At 44.9% G+C, this 16,696-nt stretch overlaps 1 protein-coding gene across 3 annotated transcripts in view; it reads right to left on the bottom strand.

Moving 5' to 3' along the window:
• CFAP97 (cilia and flagella associated protein 97) overlaps positions 1–16,696 on the bottom strand; it is a 28,569-nt gene continuing 11,873 nt past the window's right edge. For all 3 annotated transcript variants that reach the window (XM_045821537.1, XM_045821538.1, XM_045821536.1), the window contains exons 3-5: positions 10,203–10,474; positions 4,255–4,405; positions 1–3,082 (exon numbers count right to left, since the gene is read on the bottom strand). In XM_045821537.1, coding sequence (XP_045677493.1) covers positions 2,955–3,082; positions 4,255–4,405; positions 10,203–10,474 — 551 coding nt within the window. In that variant the 3' untranslated portion in view covers positions 1–2,954. The remainder of the gene's footprint in view (positions 3,083–4,254; positions 4,406–10,202; positions 10,475–16,696) is intronic.

Here is a 16,696-nt window from a genome sequence, read left to right as displayed (position 1 = left end):
TTATCGTTAATTCTTTTATTTGTTTTCATTATGCCAAGCTAGTTCTTGATGACTAAAACACATCACAACAGACTGAAAAGTTTAAGAAGCGTACTGATTTTTCAGTTTCTTGCTGATCTCCATCCATGGAAGTTAAAGTAGTCATTAGCATTAAGCACATTTTCTAGGATGTTACATAATCATTTATAGGTAAAGACTTTGGCATTTACAATATTAAACATTTGTGAATTTAATTATCAAAATATAGTAAATTAAACTTGTGTCTCCAACATAATATGGGTCATAACACTTTCCACGGTGTGCAGTATTTGAGTCTGGACAAGGACACAATCAAATCCATCACAACGACCACTTTTGAAAGTTGTCTAGGTATGCATTTTGGACATTTGGGTTAATGGGTTGAAAACAACTGCATTACGCTATAATTATAAGCAAACCAGAAAAATTTTATTTGTAGTAGTTAAGAAGGTAGTTTTTTATGGAGAGTGAGAAAAGGAAGTGGGGGAAGCCCGAGAGATAATAGCTATCCCTTAGGAAAGATTCTTAATTGTTCAAAATCTTTCATGGAATCTTATCAAAAAGGAAGCAACATTAACACGTGACAGATAGGAAAATAACTCTCAATAAGAATCTTGCCTAACCATTGAGACTTTGGAACTAGTGTAATTTCTACTTGCAGAAGTAAATCGTCGGAGTATATACACAGTGAGGTACAAGCAAACCAAACACAAAGTAGTGCTAGACGACCCTTCGTTTTGTACGTCTTCGACAGTGAGAACGGTGTAACTGTGTGTCCTTCATCAAGTCCCCTGACTCCCACGAGAGAACGTCCCATTAGGCAATGACCAGCCTTCTACCTGCACCAAGATAAGTAACCCTGACAACGGAAGCGTAAATTCTGCTCGGAGGAAATGAATAGTTGCTCTTCCCGACTTTTCCTTCCAGCTGAATTCCTGTCAGTAATTTAGGTGCTCCTCCCTCCCCTGTCGGAGCAGTAAAAACGAAAGGCATCACATTCGTGTCTAAAGCCGAAGTACAGCTTTGCCTATGAAGTCGTGTCGTACCTGACACATGGCAAGGGTCATACACAATGTTCAGAGACTAATGCCACTAGGACATTAAAAGTTTTGACGTATGTTTTTCCCTAATAACTTAAAACCAATTTTAAAACATTGGCTAATCACTACTAGACAGATGTTCAAATGCCGAGTTTTCAGTTCAGCATCATCTCATTTCCCCGTAACGACAGGTTATACCAACATTAAAAGCACAATAAGTTAGAGATAAAGCCTTGCCCCAGTGTAGCTAGGGCTCGCACATCAAGCAGAACACTCGCGGATGAAAAAGCCGCTCGCCAGAACAGGGCGTCACGCAACACTGACTTTGGGAGCCGACTCTGGAGCCCCCCGCCGGGCTGTGTCTGCGGGGCTGTTAGCCCCGCTGGCCCCACGCGCCCACCCTGAGCACAGTCTGCGGACCGACAGTCTCACTAGGTCCGAGAAACTCTGCAGCGGTGTCTGTAAGATGCAGTGTGGCTTTCCGCAGACGTGCTGCAGAGCCCGATTAACCCAGAAAATGCCAATCTTCTTACTGCAGCTACAGACAAAAAATTCGTAGGAAAAAAAGAAAGGTTTGGCATTTAATATGGAAACTTTCCAATCCATGCTAAGGCTACAGTAAAAAGGCCAGTAATGAAAAACAGTGATACCAGGACAGCAGAAGCAACCATGGCTGAGATATGCTTTGTTGTATAACACAATAAAAAAATTCTAACTTCAAAAGTCAACTATATTATACCTTTCTACTCCAGTTAAGACTGTGAAGACTTTAAAGTGGAACTAGCAAAAACGACATTCCAGGATTCAACCTATAAGCCCAAAACCAGAAAATGTGCAGACATTGAAAGCAGACCCAACAATATGTGATTTTCCCCCTTTACGGTTTATGTTTTAGTTTTCTTTTCCAGCCCTTGAAAACACTAGCTGGAACTTCTAAAGCTGTGAGACAATACGTTTCTTTCTTAACCTCAACAAACACTTAATACAATACAATAAACACTAAATATAACACAACTTGCTAACAGTATTACTTCAAGCACTTCCGACACAACTGAGGATGGACTTCTCGGCTCTTCAAACTGGCGGTGCTGTTCTGCTGGTTCAAAAACGACCCGTGTTTGCTGTGATGATGTTTCCGTGTGCAAACTGTTCCCCACACAAACGGACTGCAGCGCTGAGGCCTACCCCACCTCTCAGAACCACTGACAGCGCCCCATCTGAGTGCACAAAAACACGCGAGAGAGGCTACTAAATGGAACTTCCTTAGACACTCAGTCTGGAACGGTCTGGAACGGCTGATCAAATTCTAAGGTCTAACTCAGCACCCTCAGGCAGAGGTAGCAGATGTCTCTGGAGAACCCTTAAGGACTGCCCCAGGAAATCAGCTCCACCAATGAAAACGAATTTCAACATTGGTTTCGTTAATAAGAAAGTGTTCTAGTCAAGCCATGAGTCATACATGGCACCTAAATCCTGAAGCAAACAAAAAAGGAAGCTACGTCTAGGAGTCATGCTCGTGGTTGGGAGCGCGTGGGAAATGAAAACGAAATACAACGAGGCGCGCGCCGCCAACACGGGGTCCGACGTGCGGTGTCACCGCCCCAGCCGCTCTGTCGGGCGACGGCGGACGCGGCGTCCGTGCCGCGACAGCACACGCGCACTCTCCACCAAATACAGGCGCGTCTCCTACGCGCACATTCTTGTCGGGGACGCCGATTTTACACTCCATCGCTTTTTGAAAACAATTTCGCATTAAATTACAGTAAATTACAACTCAGTGTTGTACAACTTAAAATTCCTAAAACACTTACTACAGATGCTCACACAGAGAACTGCACTAATCCACAAGAGCAATCCAGTAAGAATTAGATGAACAACGGGTAAAGTAAAAAGTGTTTATAACCAAGCTGCGCGAACATTGGGGGGCTTGGGCCTCAGCAACAGGCCGCGGGACGCGTCGAGAGCCGCCCCCTCGCTCTTACAGCTGAGGCCGCTGGTGGCGCTCGACGTCCTGGAGGCTCCTCCTGAGAACACACAAAAACGGGAGATTGTTGTGAATGACTTAAGCTAAACACACAAATCATCATCAGATAAACTCCCTAATTTTAACTAACTTCCTAATTTTAACACTAACTTTTTCTTTCCTATCTCGTGTGTTTTTAGTCCAATAGAATTTTCAACCAGAAATGCACTGAGGAGTTCCCTGTGGAGCTTAAAAAATGGAATGACAAACACCCCCAGATTCTGCACTAGGGGGTTTTGATTCAACAGATTTGGGGTGGGAATAAAGGTTTTAAAAAGTTTACCATATGATTCAACTGGAAAAAAAAACCTTTTTCCTACAGCCATTTGTACATTTATTCAGAAAAACGTACCACGTTCAAGACCCAGCACCCCGCGTGCTCACTGGAACGAGGCCCCATCTCAGTCCCCGTGCCGAGGAAGCGACACTGGGAGCAGGCGGGAGGGGAACTGCCGGTCACCTGACTGGTGAGGTAGGAGTCACGTGAGCGCTAGGAAGCCGTGGCCTGGTGGGTGGCTGCCACCCCCTGTCAGTGCTGGCTCCTACTGTCCCTAGCCCGGGACGCACACGGGCAGTAAGAGCACTGACTCCCGTCCCGGACGGGGCCGGCCCTCCCGTGCACCCTCCCGTGCACCGCGGGGCCCGGCACTGAGCGGCCCCTCCGCGCCACGTTCTCCGGCACACACCGCCAATGGACGGGCCGAGTCACTGACCACGCAGCCACTGACCACGCAGCGCGCAGCAGGAGGGATCGCGGCTGACGCCTCCGCTGACGGCTGAGTCTCGTGTGGTTCCCCCGTGAGGAAGACAAAGCACACACAAGGGCTCCTTCGCTGGCTCGGGAACATGTTCCGGCAACCTTTAAACAGCCCATCTACTCACTTCTTCCTTTAATAAATACACTGAAGTCATTGAAAGTCTCTCTTCCATTATCTAAGAACACTACTGATATTCTCAGTGGCTCTTTCTCCTGGTTTCCTTCCTGTGCTACCGTTCCCTGCTGCACACGAAACCTGACGTTAAGTGAACGAACACACACACAACATAGCATGCCAGTGAAAACTCATAACACGCATTCCACAGGTCAGCCTTTTAAAGCTCGGTCGTAAGGACAGAAGCTGTATTTTTAAGAAAGGACAGAAACAAGCGCAGAACCATTCCGAGTGCACTCACTCAGCGGGCTGTACTGGCCCAGCGTGGACCGGACCCGTCGCAGGGAGGGCGCGGCGCCCAGGTAGCCCATGTTGCGGTGGTAGTCCATCAGCTGCTCCGAGCGCTTCATGCCCACGGTCGGCTTCACGGCCTCCAGCCTCTTCAGCAGCGCCTTCGTTCGGAGAGAAGCAGTTTGAAAGTCAGTGTCAGAGAAACGGCAACACTTTCCCAAAAGGAAAACTATCTTTAGAGCCTGAAACTCATGAAATAAAACAGGCTTTAAGTCACTGCTGACACGCCACGGGAACATGTGTTTCAAACAACACACTTGCAGGAAAACCTGAGGGCTGTGACCCGCTCTCCAGCTAACCAGAACCACGACGGCTCTCAGGACGGCTCTCACGACGGATTGCAGGCACATCTCTCTGTCATATCAGGCCGCACTTTTAGAAAAGGTGCTATAAGTTGAAATACATTAAACCTGACCTTCTCGTAAAAATGACATAATGGGAATAATGCTAAGAGCACAGAAATGACCACAAACTTACTGCAACTGCTGGAAACCCTCTAGCTGGTCCCATGGCAGTGCTGGCGGCAGGGTGACCGCGCACTGAGCAACGGCCTGTGGGCAGGGCCCTCCCACCTCTCACTTCCGCCAGTCCCACTATGCTTTCTGCCAGTCCCACTATGCTTTCTGCCAGTCCCACTACGCTTTCTGCCAGTCCCACTACGCTTTCTGATGGTCTGTTTTACGTGCCAGAGATTCTGCATGGAATTCAGTTTGAGAAGTAAGTTTCTGCTGTTAAGTTAGAAAATAAACTATTATAGAATATAAAGCATACATAAATCACCCAGCCAAGGCAACACGATACAGCATAACATGGTATTTTAATAAGATTCAGTAAGTCTAACATATAATATTCCTAATTTTATTTTCTTTCTTTACAAATCATAAGGTGAAAGAGTTTCTATTGTTTGCTTTTCCCCAGGCATCACTGAGAAAGGAACAGTATTTAAGTAGACCAACGCATTGGGAATTTATCCATGGTTGTACTTTATTATTTTCTTTATTGATTTAAACTTTCTCTGTAGCATACTGACCTGCCCGAGAAGAGAACTGTGTCCTGCACCATGACGCTTCACACTAAAATATCAGCCTCGGCTGTTCTGTCATAGAACAAGTTTCCCTCTGCACAATCTTTTTTTCTTTTTCAATTTAACTTTTCTTCATATTGTGGCAAAGTATATGTAACATGAAATTACCGCTTGAACCATACCACTCAGTGGCATTTAGTACACGCACATCATGGTGAACCATCACGCCAAACGTTTTCGGGACTTTTTCTCCTACCTAGTGTTCTGCTCTTAGCATTTCCTCCCCCTGCCCTTCTATTCCGAGGTTCTATTACCATGTTCTGAGCAACCCCCCGAGAAGGAAGGGGCGCAGGTAGAGTCAAAATTTCCAGGGGGAGACCTGTTTGGAGAAGGGAGAGAAGAAGGGCGTTGCAGAAACGAACGGAGACCGGGGCAGAGCAGCAGATCGCGCGAAGAAGCAGGCAGCACCGCGAGCGCGCTGCCTGCCAGCCACTCTTCCTGCGCGGAATGCCCCTCCCCGGTCTGCCCCTTCGAAGGCCAGGAGACGGTCAGCTCCTCGGGAAGCCTTGCCCGCCTGTGCCAGTGGTCCCCGCTGAGCTGAGAGCTCTGGTTTACACTCGGCTCCATCTGTCCAGTCTGTGGTCTTTCCCTCATAACCCTGTCTTGCGTCGTAGAGAGAGAAGATGGATAATTTGGGTGACAAAACCTCCTAAGATTGTATCTTCTTTCTCTACAGTTTGTAACTGCTGAGAGCTATGTAAGATACTGGAGGAAACAAAACAATGTAAAATACGTCCCTGTCATGTAATTTATAACTTAGTTGGGAAGGTAGTACCGTTGCATGTCTAAGACATTTATAGCCTAGAAGTTTCTGAGTAAGAGACTTCCTATGTATCACATCATCAATGTATTTCACTGGCTGGAGCAACATTTACTGTTTTACCTAATTATCCTATTAACTACCCACTGAGCTCTCCAGAGTGGGATGCATGGGAAAGAGAACTTGATATTTTCAGTTACCTGTTAATTTTGTTTTGTTTGCTGGTGGAAATCTCAATATTTTAAAAATAAACTCCTAAGTTCCTAAATTTAGTTTTTTGGTTAGATGCATATTTTTCTTTAAATTTTAAGAAAATTGCAGTGCTCATTCATCAGACGTAAAACACACAAATATCATCAAAATCAACTGTGAAGTCACCTGAAGGCAAGGCAGAGAGCGCACCCCTTCTGCAGTCCTGATGTGTCGCCGGGCGAGTCTGCGTGCAAACCCAGGGAGGGGCCGCGCCCGGGCGCAGCTGTCCCAGCCCCACGGGGCCACGCCGCCGCGTGTCAGTCTGGGGCCCTACTTCCGTAAGCTGAGCAAAAGCTGAATGACCGACTGCTTTTGCTTGTGGAAACAGTATCAAAACGACGAAGTACTGATTGCAGTTCAAACCCTACAATCAAAAGCGCATACATTTCAGCCCTGGCCGGTGTGGCTCAGCCGGGTGGCGCATCGGCCCATCACCGAAAGGTCCCGGGTTTGATTCTGGTCCGGGCGCAAACGATTGATCCCTGCCTGGTCCCAGCACCTGCGGGAGGCAACCAATCCATGTTTCTCTCTCACACCAGTATCTCTCTCTCCCCCTTTGGCTCCCTTCAAAAGGAATGAAAAAATGTCCTCGGGTGAGGATAAAAAAAGTATATACATTTCAGTTCACTCATCAATTTACAACGCCTGGAGAAAACTTAAAAATTATAGTTCAAAACGTCGTAAACACTTGTAATAGAGGGATAAAAAATGTAAGTTATTTAGTCAGAAAGACTTGGGTTTATATCCTGGCTTTGCCACTGACTAAGTAACCTTGACCAAGTAATTTAATAGGGATAGTAACAATAAACCTCCAACAGTTCGGGGAGGTGAGTGAGACAATGTCTGGCATACAATAATAACTTACTCAGTATTCATGCTGCCATTAACACTGCTTTGTATTACTGTCTAGTTGTTTGACATGTAACAGTATATCTTCCCAGCTAAGTTATAAATTACATGGTATGCCAGTATTTTAAGCCTATACTTTTATATTCCTTCCAGTATCTTACATAGTTGACAATTAAATATTTGTTTAATGAACTGAAAAATGGTGAGAATGATTACTTATTTTTCAATTTATGGGCTACAAAATCTTAGAACTGCTACTCAATTCAGATTCTAATAATGAATCTCAAAATAATTTGTCTAAATATTTCATTTTTTTTATCTTAGAAGTATCTTTTTTTTCTTTTTTTTTTTTGGAAAGAAACACAGCCCAGCCTAAACCCCACCTTCAGAGGCAGGAAGGTCAGAACGAGGGAAGGACTGGACATCGTGTTCACGGTCCCTGCAGTTCCGCACAGAGGGGAACCGCTCTCCTGTTTCCGCAGCAACAACGCGAAGACCCTGAAGGACGTCCGAGGGTAGTGACAAGTGTCCCACAGTCAGGGACAACCAGGGCTGCTCTCCCGTTTTCTGCAGCTGGAGTCACACGTAGTTATCATTAGGTTTACTTCTTTTATGGAAGGAGACATCAGACAATAAAGCAGAGAGAAGCCAGACTGAACGAACCATAAATTACTTCAAGTTCTGAGAACAAAGGTACTGATCATTCAACAGACTAACACGCACCCTAGCTACCATGTCTGCTACAAATGTTCATCTTTGTGACAATGTATCGCTCCCCCTTTTAATAGTGTTCCCATTATAAGAGCTCTAAAATTACTCCTCTAGACCAGCAAAGAACAGAAGAAAAAGAGGATTTTATTTTTCACTTAGTGTTTTGAAGAACAGTCTCTATTTCTAAATTTACACATGCATTACTTTTATTTGCACACAGGAACTCCTGAGTGGAAAGATTGTGGTCTACGCTATTGTCTACTTATTTGTACTTCTCTGGATTTAAAATGGAAATACGTTAACTCTGTCTGAGCTCCAGGCGCCAGCCCTGACACATCCCTGCAGCAGAGGTACTTCTTCCCCAGCCCGGCTTCAGTCCCGCCCCTCTCCTTTCACAGCTAAGGAAACCGACCTACACGTAGAAGAAAGAAATAACCTCCTTACTACCAGAGGGTAAAGTCAAATTATAAGCTAATCATCTTACTGACTCCCTCTCCTCTGCTAAGATTATTCTTGTGCTCTTTTATAAGAAAATCTGGCTTAACAAGAATATTTCAAAATTCATGAATTAAAACATGGCTCCCCTGTTGGAAATAATCAAGTTCCAACATAATTGAGTCTACATGGAGCAAGTGCGCCCTCTACTGGATGAAGTTACTTTTTCTTATTATTCCTCTGATTTATTTCCCTTGGTAATGAGAGGGGTTAAAACGGTGGTGAAACTAATAATGAAGAAGTTGAAATTCACCAGAAATGCAGATTAACAGCACACTTTTAACCCTGAAGCTTGGGGCTCGGCTATACTCTGTCCATGTCTCCGCTCTCCTTTCCCACCCGCACCGCACGGCCATGCTGCTCTGTCCCCACCTGCGTCAGGCGCAGTGGCCCCCCACCCCTGACCGCCAACCAGTGAATGCGCGAGTCCTGCAAGAGAGCTGCCGCAGTCACGCTGGCCGCCGGCAGAGGAACTGGTCTCTGTCACTGGCGGTGGAGTAATGGGCGCCGCCCGAGCAGTACACCTGACACAGAAGTACAAACGTGCGTGCATGCGTGTGCATGTGTTCTGACCACGAAGAGCCTGGCAAGCCGCTTTAAAAGTGTATCAGCTCACAGTGAAGTGCTGTTAGAGCCAGCGTGGCTCTACACGGGGTCTGACAGGTGGCTGGTTATACCATAAAAATACAAAAATCACGCTTACAAAAGCAAGCGGTTAGAAAATGGAATGAAAAAATTCCATGCAGAACAGAATAAAACTATGTGGTTTTGAAGCAAGTTACCTTACCAAGGTAGAGTATAAGAAATCTCTGAATAAATGAGAAGACATCCTATTTCTGGTAGGAAGGTAAAAGATTTATCAATTATTGTAGCTCTGAATTTGTGTGCTAGGGATCTAATTTTAGTTGAAGACACTGCCTGGGTTTAGACTCTCGGGTCAGCCGCTTACCAGCTCTGTGCTGGGGCTGACCGATCAACCTTCTCGGTCTCAGCTAGCTCATCTGTAGGGTGTGGCTAAAATAGCCCCCACCTGAGAGAATCAATAAGCTAATACTGATTCAATAATCAGGATTATTCAATATCAGGATTCAATACGCTGATATTTGGAAGACACCAAGGATAAAGCCGGGAATTTAGTAAGAGCTCAGTAAACATCAGCAATTATCATGAACTGAAGTCCATGAAGCCAGTGATATGCGTAAGTAAGGGTTTAATGTGAAGATCTGAACAGTCCCCATGTACACGCCTTAGAACAACATCAGAGTGTAACCATGTTTCTTAACAATCAATGCCTTTCATAAATTCAAGTAGCAGACCACCAAATTTGACCTCTATGAGAATGTTAGTTATTCTTTGAAATAGGTGACATATGAATTATTCTGGCTTTTGGGGATACAACACAGTGAAACGGGTTTAGCTAGTGACTGAACACTTCACAGAAGATATAGACATCCGACACTCGGACACCATCTCCTGTGGTCTTGCACTAAGTTAACAGGTCTAGTCAGAGAGACAATGGAGCTTTCCGTATTTTCATTTAATGTTCCCTTAGTTTTCTGGGGAAAAAAACCTACATACGGTACCTTACAGGCTCAGAGTCCATCATGTATTTCACGCAAAGACACAGCTAAACCTACTTTATGGAATTAAATTTGAAGTTTGAGCTGTTTTGGGGTTTCCAGTAAGTTGGACTTAAAAGCAACACAAATGCATTTTCTTTGGTAACTGAAAACTTCCAGTCACTTACCAGGTTCTCTCTTTCAATCCTCTGCTGTTCCCTCTGTCGGTTGACAGCACTGTGGTACAGCTTGGGGGCATGACTGATGGACCTTCTAGGAATCACGTTTTTGCTTCCCGGCTTCTCAGCCTGCCTCGACAGTTCCTTCAAAAGCCTCTGGTTTTCCTGGTCAATCTGCCGCACCTCCTCTCTCGTGAACGAGTAGTTCCTCCTAGGCGCCACTGAAGGCTGCTGGTCGAAGTGATGCTTCTGCGGTCCCTTTTTGTCCAGTTCCAGGAAAGCTACAGAAATGGACAGAAGGAAAAACAGCTTAAGAAAGTAGCACAGAAATACAACGGTGCAAGCTTTGCCTCTTAAGAAGGAAAACTACATTAACCCACGAAAAAGTATGGATGAAATAATATTAATTGCATCCAGACTACAATTGTGCAGGAAAAAATCCAGAGGCCACTTAGTGTTTTATGTTTACTGGGTTCTTTGGTAATAACAGCTGTACACAAAACAACGGAAACTTTTTAATAAGATATGTACATGATGCTGGTTCTAAGGTAGGTATGATTTATGGAAACTGCCTCAGTCAGGTTAATTTTGTGTTTCCCTGAGGCAGCTTACTGGTTAGGGAGCTTGGAAACCTCTGGTTGAGTACATTAATACAATACTTAACTTGGACAGCATTTGTTCACTGGAAGGCATGCTTTAAAAATAAAATGCCCTTAGCAATGACCGATGGAAACAAGGGCTAGAAAGTGGCAAAAACAAACTCAGTATTCTGAAACTTCACCTTAATCTGAAAATATTTTCCTGCAAAAGATTTATGATCTTAATATTGGTATTAAAACAAATGCTTCTGTAAAAGTCAAACATTTTCATTCCTGACTAAACATTAGCCATCACAAATACATTGTATAAAAAGTTTTTAACCAAGAAAAATATTTTGCATACTATGATTATCAAAGTTTATAAAAATATTACCACTTAATGTTTTCATTGTTAAAGCTTCCACTTAAATCTATACTAAAAATGAATACATTGTCAGATTAATACAGTCACATTTTTTTCACACTATTTTTTAAAGTAACCGTTACTTGTTTTTTTACCTCGAGTACCTTCATGTTAATTCTCTTACTCACTTAGCATTTTGCGGTGTTAAAAGCACAATGCTGTAAGGGGAAGGGGCCTGTTTAACCCTCATCTAAAAATGTGCCTGGTCCAGAAATAAGACATTTAATCAAGGTCACGAAAACTGTAAGTCTACCTCCCCACATTTAACTGAACATGATCAGAGATTACAGAAACTTAAAAAAAAATTATTGCAGGGGCTTCCTGATAGAAAAAATAAGGAAATTAATGGTTGGTAATTTGTTGAAAACAATACCGGGTCGATGACAAAATCTGAATGAGAACACATTTAGGAAGATACAGATGTGCTGAAGATAATTATCTTGCTCCCAAAAACTGCCCATTTTGTAGAATTTAAGGTTTCTAGATTAATCTAGCCATATATGAAAACCTTTAAAATGAAATTTTAAAGGCAATTAGAAACTACTTTCTTAATGGCATTTTTTAAAAGTTTTCAAAAGTAAAATAAGGCTACAACAATTAATTAAAAAGGACATTTAACCTAACTCATTTTTAAAATTAGCATTCTAACTCAGATGGCAAAGTATATATATGGAATGCATATATTTTGATACCAGGTAGTACTACTATGTTTTTCTAAAGTGGCTACATGCTTTAGTAGAAAGCAACCAGATACAGGGGTGAGCAAAAGGAGGTTTATAGTTGTAACACAAGCAATACAATCAATAAAGTAACACAAGAATGAATTGTTTCCACATACTTGCAACTGTAAACCTACTTTTGCACACCCCTGTGTATGAGCCACTGGTTTTTCTGATTAAGATCTAAATTTGTTTAACTTGAATATACTTTGAGGGATGTACACATTTATGAAATGTTGCTCTTCCCTAATTGTTTTCAGTGGAACAATTCTGTTCAAACTTGTTACAGATTTGTCGGGGGCCGTCATCACTAGAGCCATCTCCGGAGTCACCTAACACCACTTGGTAGAAGCGTCAGCCACTTTCACCTAGGCTGACAGACAGCACTTTAAAAACTCATGCATAATGCTACCACCGAAAATTTTATCCCTAGCCATTTTAAGACCTCATTTGTATATTAGTTCTTTAAAAAAATCCATCTTGTAGGCATATTCAGGATCCCTACTTAAAAAATGGTATTTGCTTTTTAAAGTGATTTTTAAAGGTTTTTTTTATTAATATGAACTTATAAACTGGTAAGTCACATTTCAAGGAATAATAATTAAATTTACTGAATTTCTTTGTCCTCTTTGTGAACCTGTCAGATGAGAAATTCTGTGACATTCTTCCGGTCCCCTTCCTTGAATCTGGCAGGCTTGCGGACCAGGATGACCCCGCCAAAGTGTCTGTCAAAACTAGGCAAAAAAGGAGATGCACCCCCCCACCCCCGCACCCGCTCCCTAGAGTACTTGTCCTTGGGCCCCGGCCGAGCTGCCCTACACGGCTGACTGCCATAGAGGCCTAGGGCTGCAAGGCTGTGAGGAGAGGGAGGGGCCAAGCAGAGGCACTGTGACTCTGGCCTGTGAGTCACCCTAGGGAGCTGCCTTACACCTCTCCAAGGTTTGTGATGTGTTATCAGAGCAGCAGTCACTGGCACAAAATTGGGTGCCAGGAACTGGGGCGTTACTGTAACTAGAGCAGAAACAGACGGCCCTGGCTGAGAGACCAGGGGACGGGGAGAGCTGGAAGGACCCAGAGGGACCGCTGAGAAGAGGATGCAGCGGCAGAATGTCAGGGACGCTGCTGGCTGGCCGGCCGGCCGGCTGACCAGGTACCCGCTGCCGCTGCTGGGCTGGATGAAGCGAAGGAGAGCCCCACACAGAGTGCTGAGAGTTTCGGTGGTTTATTTCATCCACAGTGCCCACAGGAGATGGGCTGAAAAAGGATCTGTCAGTTTTCAAGTAAGATTTAGAGAGAATATAAAAGAGCCAGGACTTATGGGATCCAAAATACATCTACTGGCCCAGGCCAGTGGGGCTCAGTCAGTCTGGGGTGTTTCCCGCAACCGAAGGTTGAGGATTCGATGCTCTGTGGGGTGCATCAGATCCCTGGTCCCCTGTGCTTATGGGGGGCAACGATCGGTGCTTCTCTCCGGCAACGACGTTTCTCCCTCCCTTCCTCTCTTTCTAAAAAGCAATGAAAACAAAGTCCTGGGGTGAGGACTGGAAATACATACACACGACTACTTGTCCTTCCCAGTCCTGCTGGCAGAAGATTCTCAGAGTACTCGGAGGGCCACACGCAAGTGAGGCACCATGTCGGAGCAGCCCCAGCTGCACTTGGGCTTCTCTGAGACGCTGGGTCTCGAGGCTGGGGGGCCTTTGGAAAGGAGCAGAGCACTTCGGCGTCTGGGAGGAGTATGTGTAAGTTATCGCCTGCCAGAGGACGGACTGAAGAGGCTTTACGCATGTCTGTAAGTTATCTGACTTACTAAGACAGAGGGCCTGTGCTCCTCTTCTTAAATCTGGGAAGGTCTGTGGCTGTTTAAAGCAACAGAACACGGAAGAAATGAAGCTGTGTGACCCCGGAGGCCAGGTCATAAAAGGCGATGAGGCTCCTGCCTTGTCTCCCGGAACCCTGTGCTTGGACACCTGAGCCGCCATGTAAGAGGGCCAACGACCCGACGCCGCCCTTCCTGGAGAAGCCAGGTCAGAGAGGGTGCACGTGGGCCCCCTGCTCAAGTCACCCCGAACCCAGACGCCCGACGTGTGAGTACGAGCATTCGGACGATCCCAGTCCTGCCTCTGAGCCTCTGTGTTGGGGTAACTTATTATGGAGGAATAGCCCTGACACCTCATCACACACACAAAAAATGTTGTGCGACAGACAAGGTATCTGCCGGCCAAGTGCAGCCCACCAGCAGGCATTAACGTTGGTTTGTTTGGGGGGGGGAGGGCAGAGTTGGGGTAATTGACCTATAAATCTTCCATAGTGACTGTGGTCTTGTCCGTTTCATCATCCAGTTGTGTTTTGGTTTTATCATACATTTCAAGTCAATGGCCCTTAAATCTTTCTGTTGTGGTTGGTCAGTTTATTGATGTAAACGCACCTTGAATTTGATTTTGTGAACTAATAAGATTGATAACTCTATTTTCTCTTTGCTAATAATACTCACTTGACATACTGTTCAAGCCTCTATTTTCATCCTTTCTATATTATTTTAAATGTTTTCTTTTGTTGGACTTGAAATTTTCAACTCCCTCTGATGGTATCTTTAGGTAAGTTAAAAACATCCACTTACATTGTTTGATCTCTTTTCCCACAATCTTACTTTAAAAAAAAAATACCTGTTATTTCTTTTTTTCTCATTTCCCCCCTTTTTGGAAGATTATACTAAATTTTTTTTTCCTTAACTACACTATGAATCATATACTCTAATCCATTCTTCTAGAAGTTCTCAAACTTTTGGTCTCGGGAGCCTTTTACACACCTAAATATTGCTGAGCACCCCAAGGAATGCTTATGTGGGGTACATCTACCAATATTTACCATGTGTTAAAAAGTTAAAAAAAATTAAAGATAATTATTAATTCATCTGAAAATAACCAATGATATATTAACGTCACATTGTGTTTAAAAATTTGAAACACTGAGGAGTGGCAGAATTTAACATCTTGCACACCTTTTAATGCCCCGGGGGCAGACAGCCGACTCTCACAGTGGGTCGTGCATCAGCCTGCTGCGCTGTCGTCGTCCCGTGGCCCCGGGAAAACCCCGCTGTACACGCGTGACAGAAGGGTGTAAAAAGCCAGTCTCGTCCGCTTTACTAGTGAAAGTAGTGTTGTCCTTGCCTAAAACCACCGAGCGTCACTCTGAACTCTGGCTCAAGTGCCGTGGCCTTCGACTCCGAGTCTGATGCCTCCCCGGATCCGGCCTTTTCCCGGAGGTTCGGTGACAGGCGCCTGGTGTCTGCCGAGGGTGTCTGAGGTTGCCCGCCCGCCCGAGTCTGGCTGGCTGAGCCTGCAGGCAGACTGGTGAACGTGCTACCAGGGTGGAGGTACCCGCAGCTGATCTCAGGACAGAACACCCCCGCACCCCCCACCCCCACGGTTTTGCTCTCTGGGGTTTCAGTTACCTGTGGTCAACTGTGCCCACAAACGTTAAATGGAAAATTCCCAAAATACACCATTCCTAAGTTTTACACTGTGTGCCATCATTCTGAGCAGCGCGATGACACCTCGAGCTGCCCCGCCTGGGACGTGAATCGGCCCTTTGTCCAGCCAGCAAACCCACGCGGTCTACACCACCACACTCCAGGTGCTTGGCGGACGTCTGGGCCGGCAGATCACCTGCGGCAGAGTCGCACGCTCATGTTCAGGGCACCCTGACTTGCCTCACCAATGGCCCCAAAGCCATTTACATAACTTTTATTACAGTTCATTGTTGGAAGTGTCTGTTTTATTATTAAGCTGTTGCTGCTAATCTCCCACTGCGCCTATTTCTAAGGTGGGCTTCATTGCAGATATGTATAGTACACAGGGTTCAGGACCGCCCCAGCTTCAGGTGCCTGCAGGGGTCTGGGGAGTGCATGCACTGAGGATGGGGTGGGGGGGGCTGCTGCACAGGCATTCCCTTCCTCACCGAGTCTAACAGGGTCCAGCGGCCCCCTGGATTTAGTCAGTCTGCTTCACTCTCTCCCATGGAGGTATGAGTTTAGCAATAAGTTTAACCAGTTTCTTTGTTCATTAATTCTTCCTTAATCACATTTGTTTCTCTTATCATTTTTCTTCTCAGGATACATCACCTAACGATGTATCTAATTATTTCATATAGAATCCACGCAGTAACATTTGAGGTGGAGCGCTCCTGAACAGTCCCCACTTTGCCCCGCAGATTCCTCCCAAACTGACCCAGTTTCACCCAAACGAAGTGTATGGAACACACCCTCCAATCTGGCCGTGTCAGCGTCTTCAGTGCTCTCCAAGTGTGAGCGATCCAGGCCGTAACCCGATGCCCAAATGTCTTCTTACTCTGTTTACTGTACTTTTTAATGCTCTCTCTTGAGAAGTGCTTTACAGCTCAAGGTCAGAGAACAAATTCCAAACATACCCTTTTTTGCTATTTACATAGCCAAAGGCAGGCTTGGGGGTAGGGATGGGAAATCACCCAAATCAGCTACCCAACTGAGCTAAAAGAGGCTAAATATTCAGAGATTCTAATAAATTCAAGATCTACTTGAATGTCCTATGTCTAATAATACTAGTTACACTGATCTTCCCTTCTAATATGTGCCATAGCACCCCAGAAATCTCAGTTTGGAATAGGGTCTTAGCAACATGTATCAGCACCTCATGCTACAAAGGAAGAAACTGGAGCACAGAATAGCTGCTGTTTGTCTAGGGTCACGTGAATAAGCCTAAAATTTTGATTCCACTTTCAGAATTTTCTTCACTCAAATTCAAC

This window comes from Phyllostomus hastatus, unplaced genomic scaffold (assembly GCF_019186645.2).
Source record: "Phyllostomus hastatus isolate PE091 unplaced genomic scaffold, TTU_PhHast_1.1 phas_scaffold_46, whole genome shotgun sequence".
Taxonomy (NCBI): Eukaryota; Metazoa; Chordata; class Mammalia; order Chiroptera; family Phyllostomidae; genus Phyllostomus; species Phyllostomus hastatus.
The sequence above is the reverse complement of the archived record's forward strand: the minus strand, read 5'-3'. Positions and strand labels throughout refer to the sequence as shown.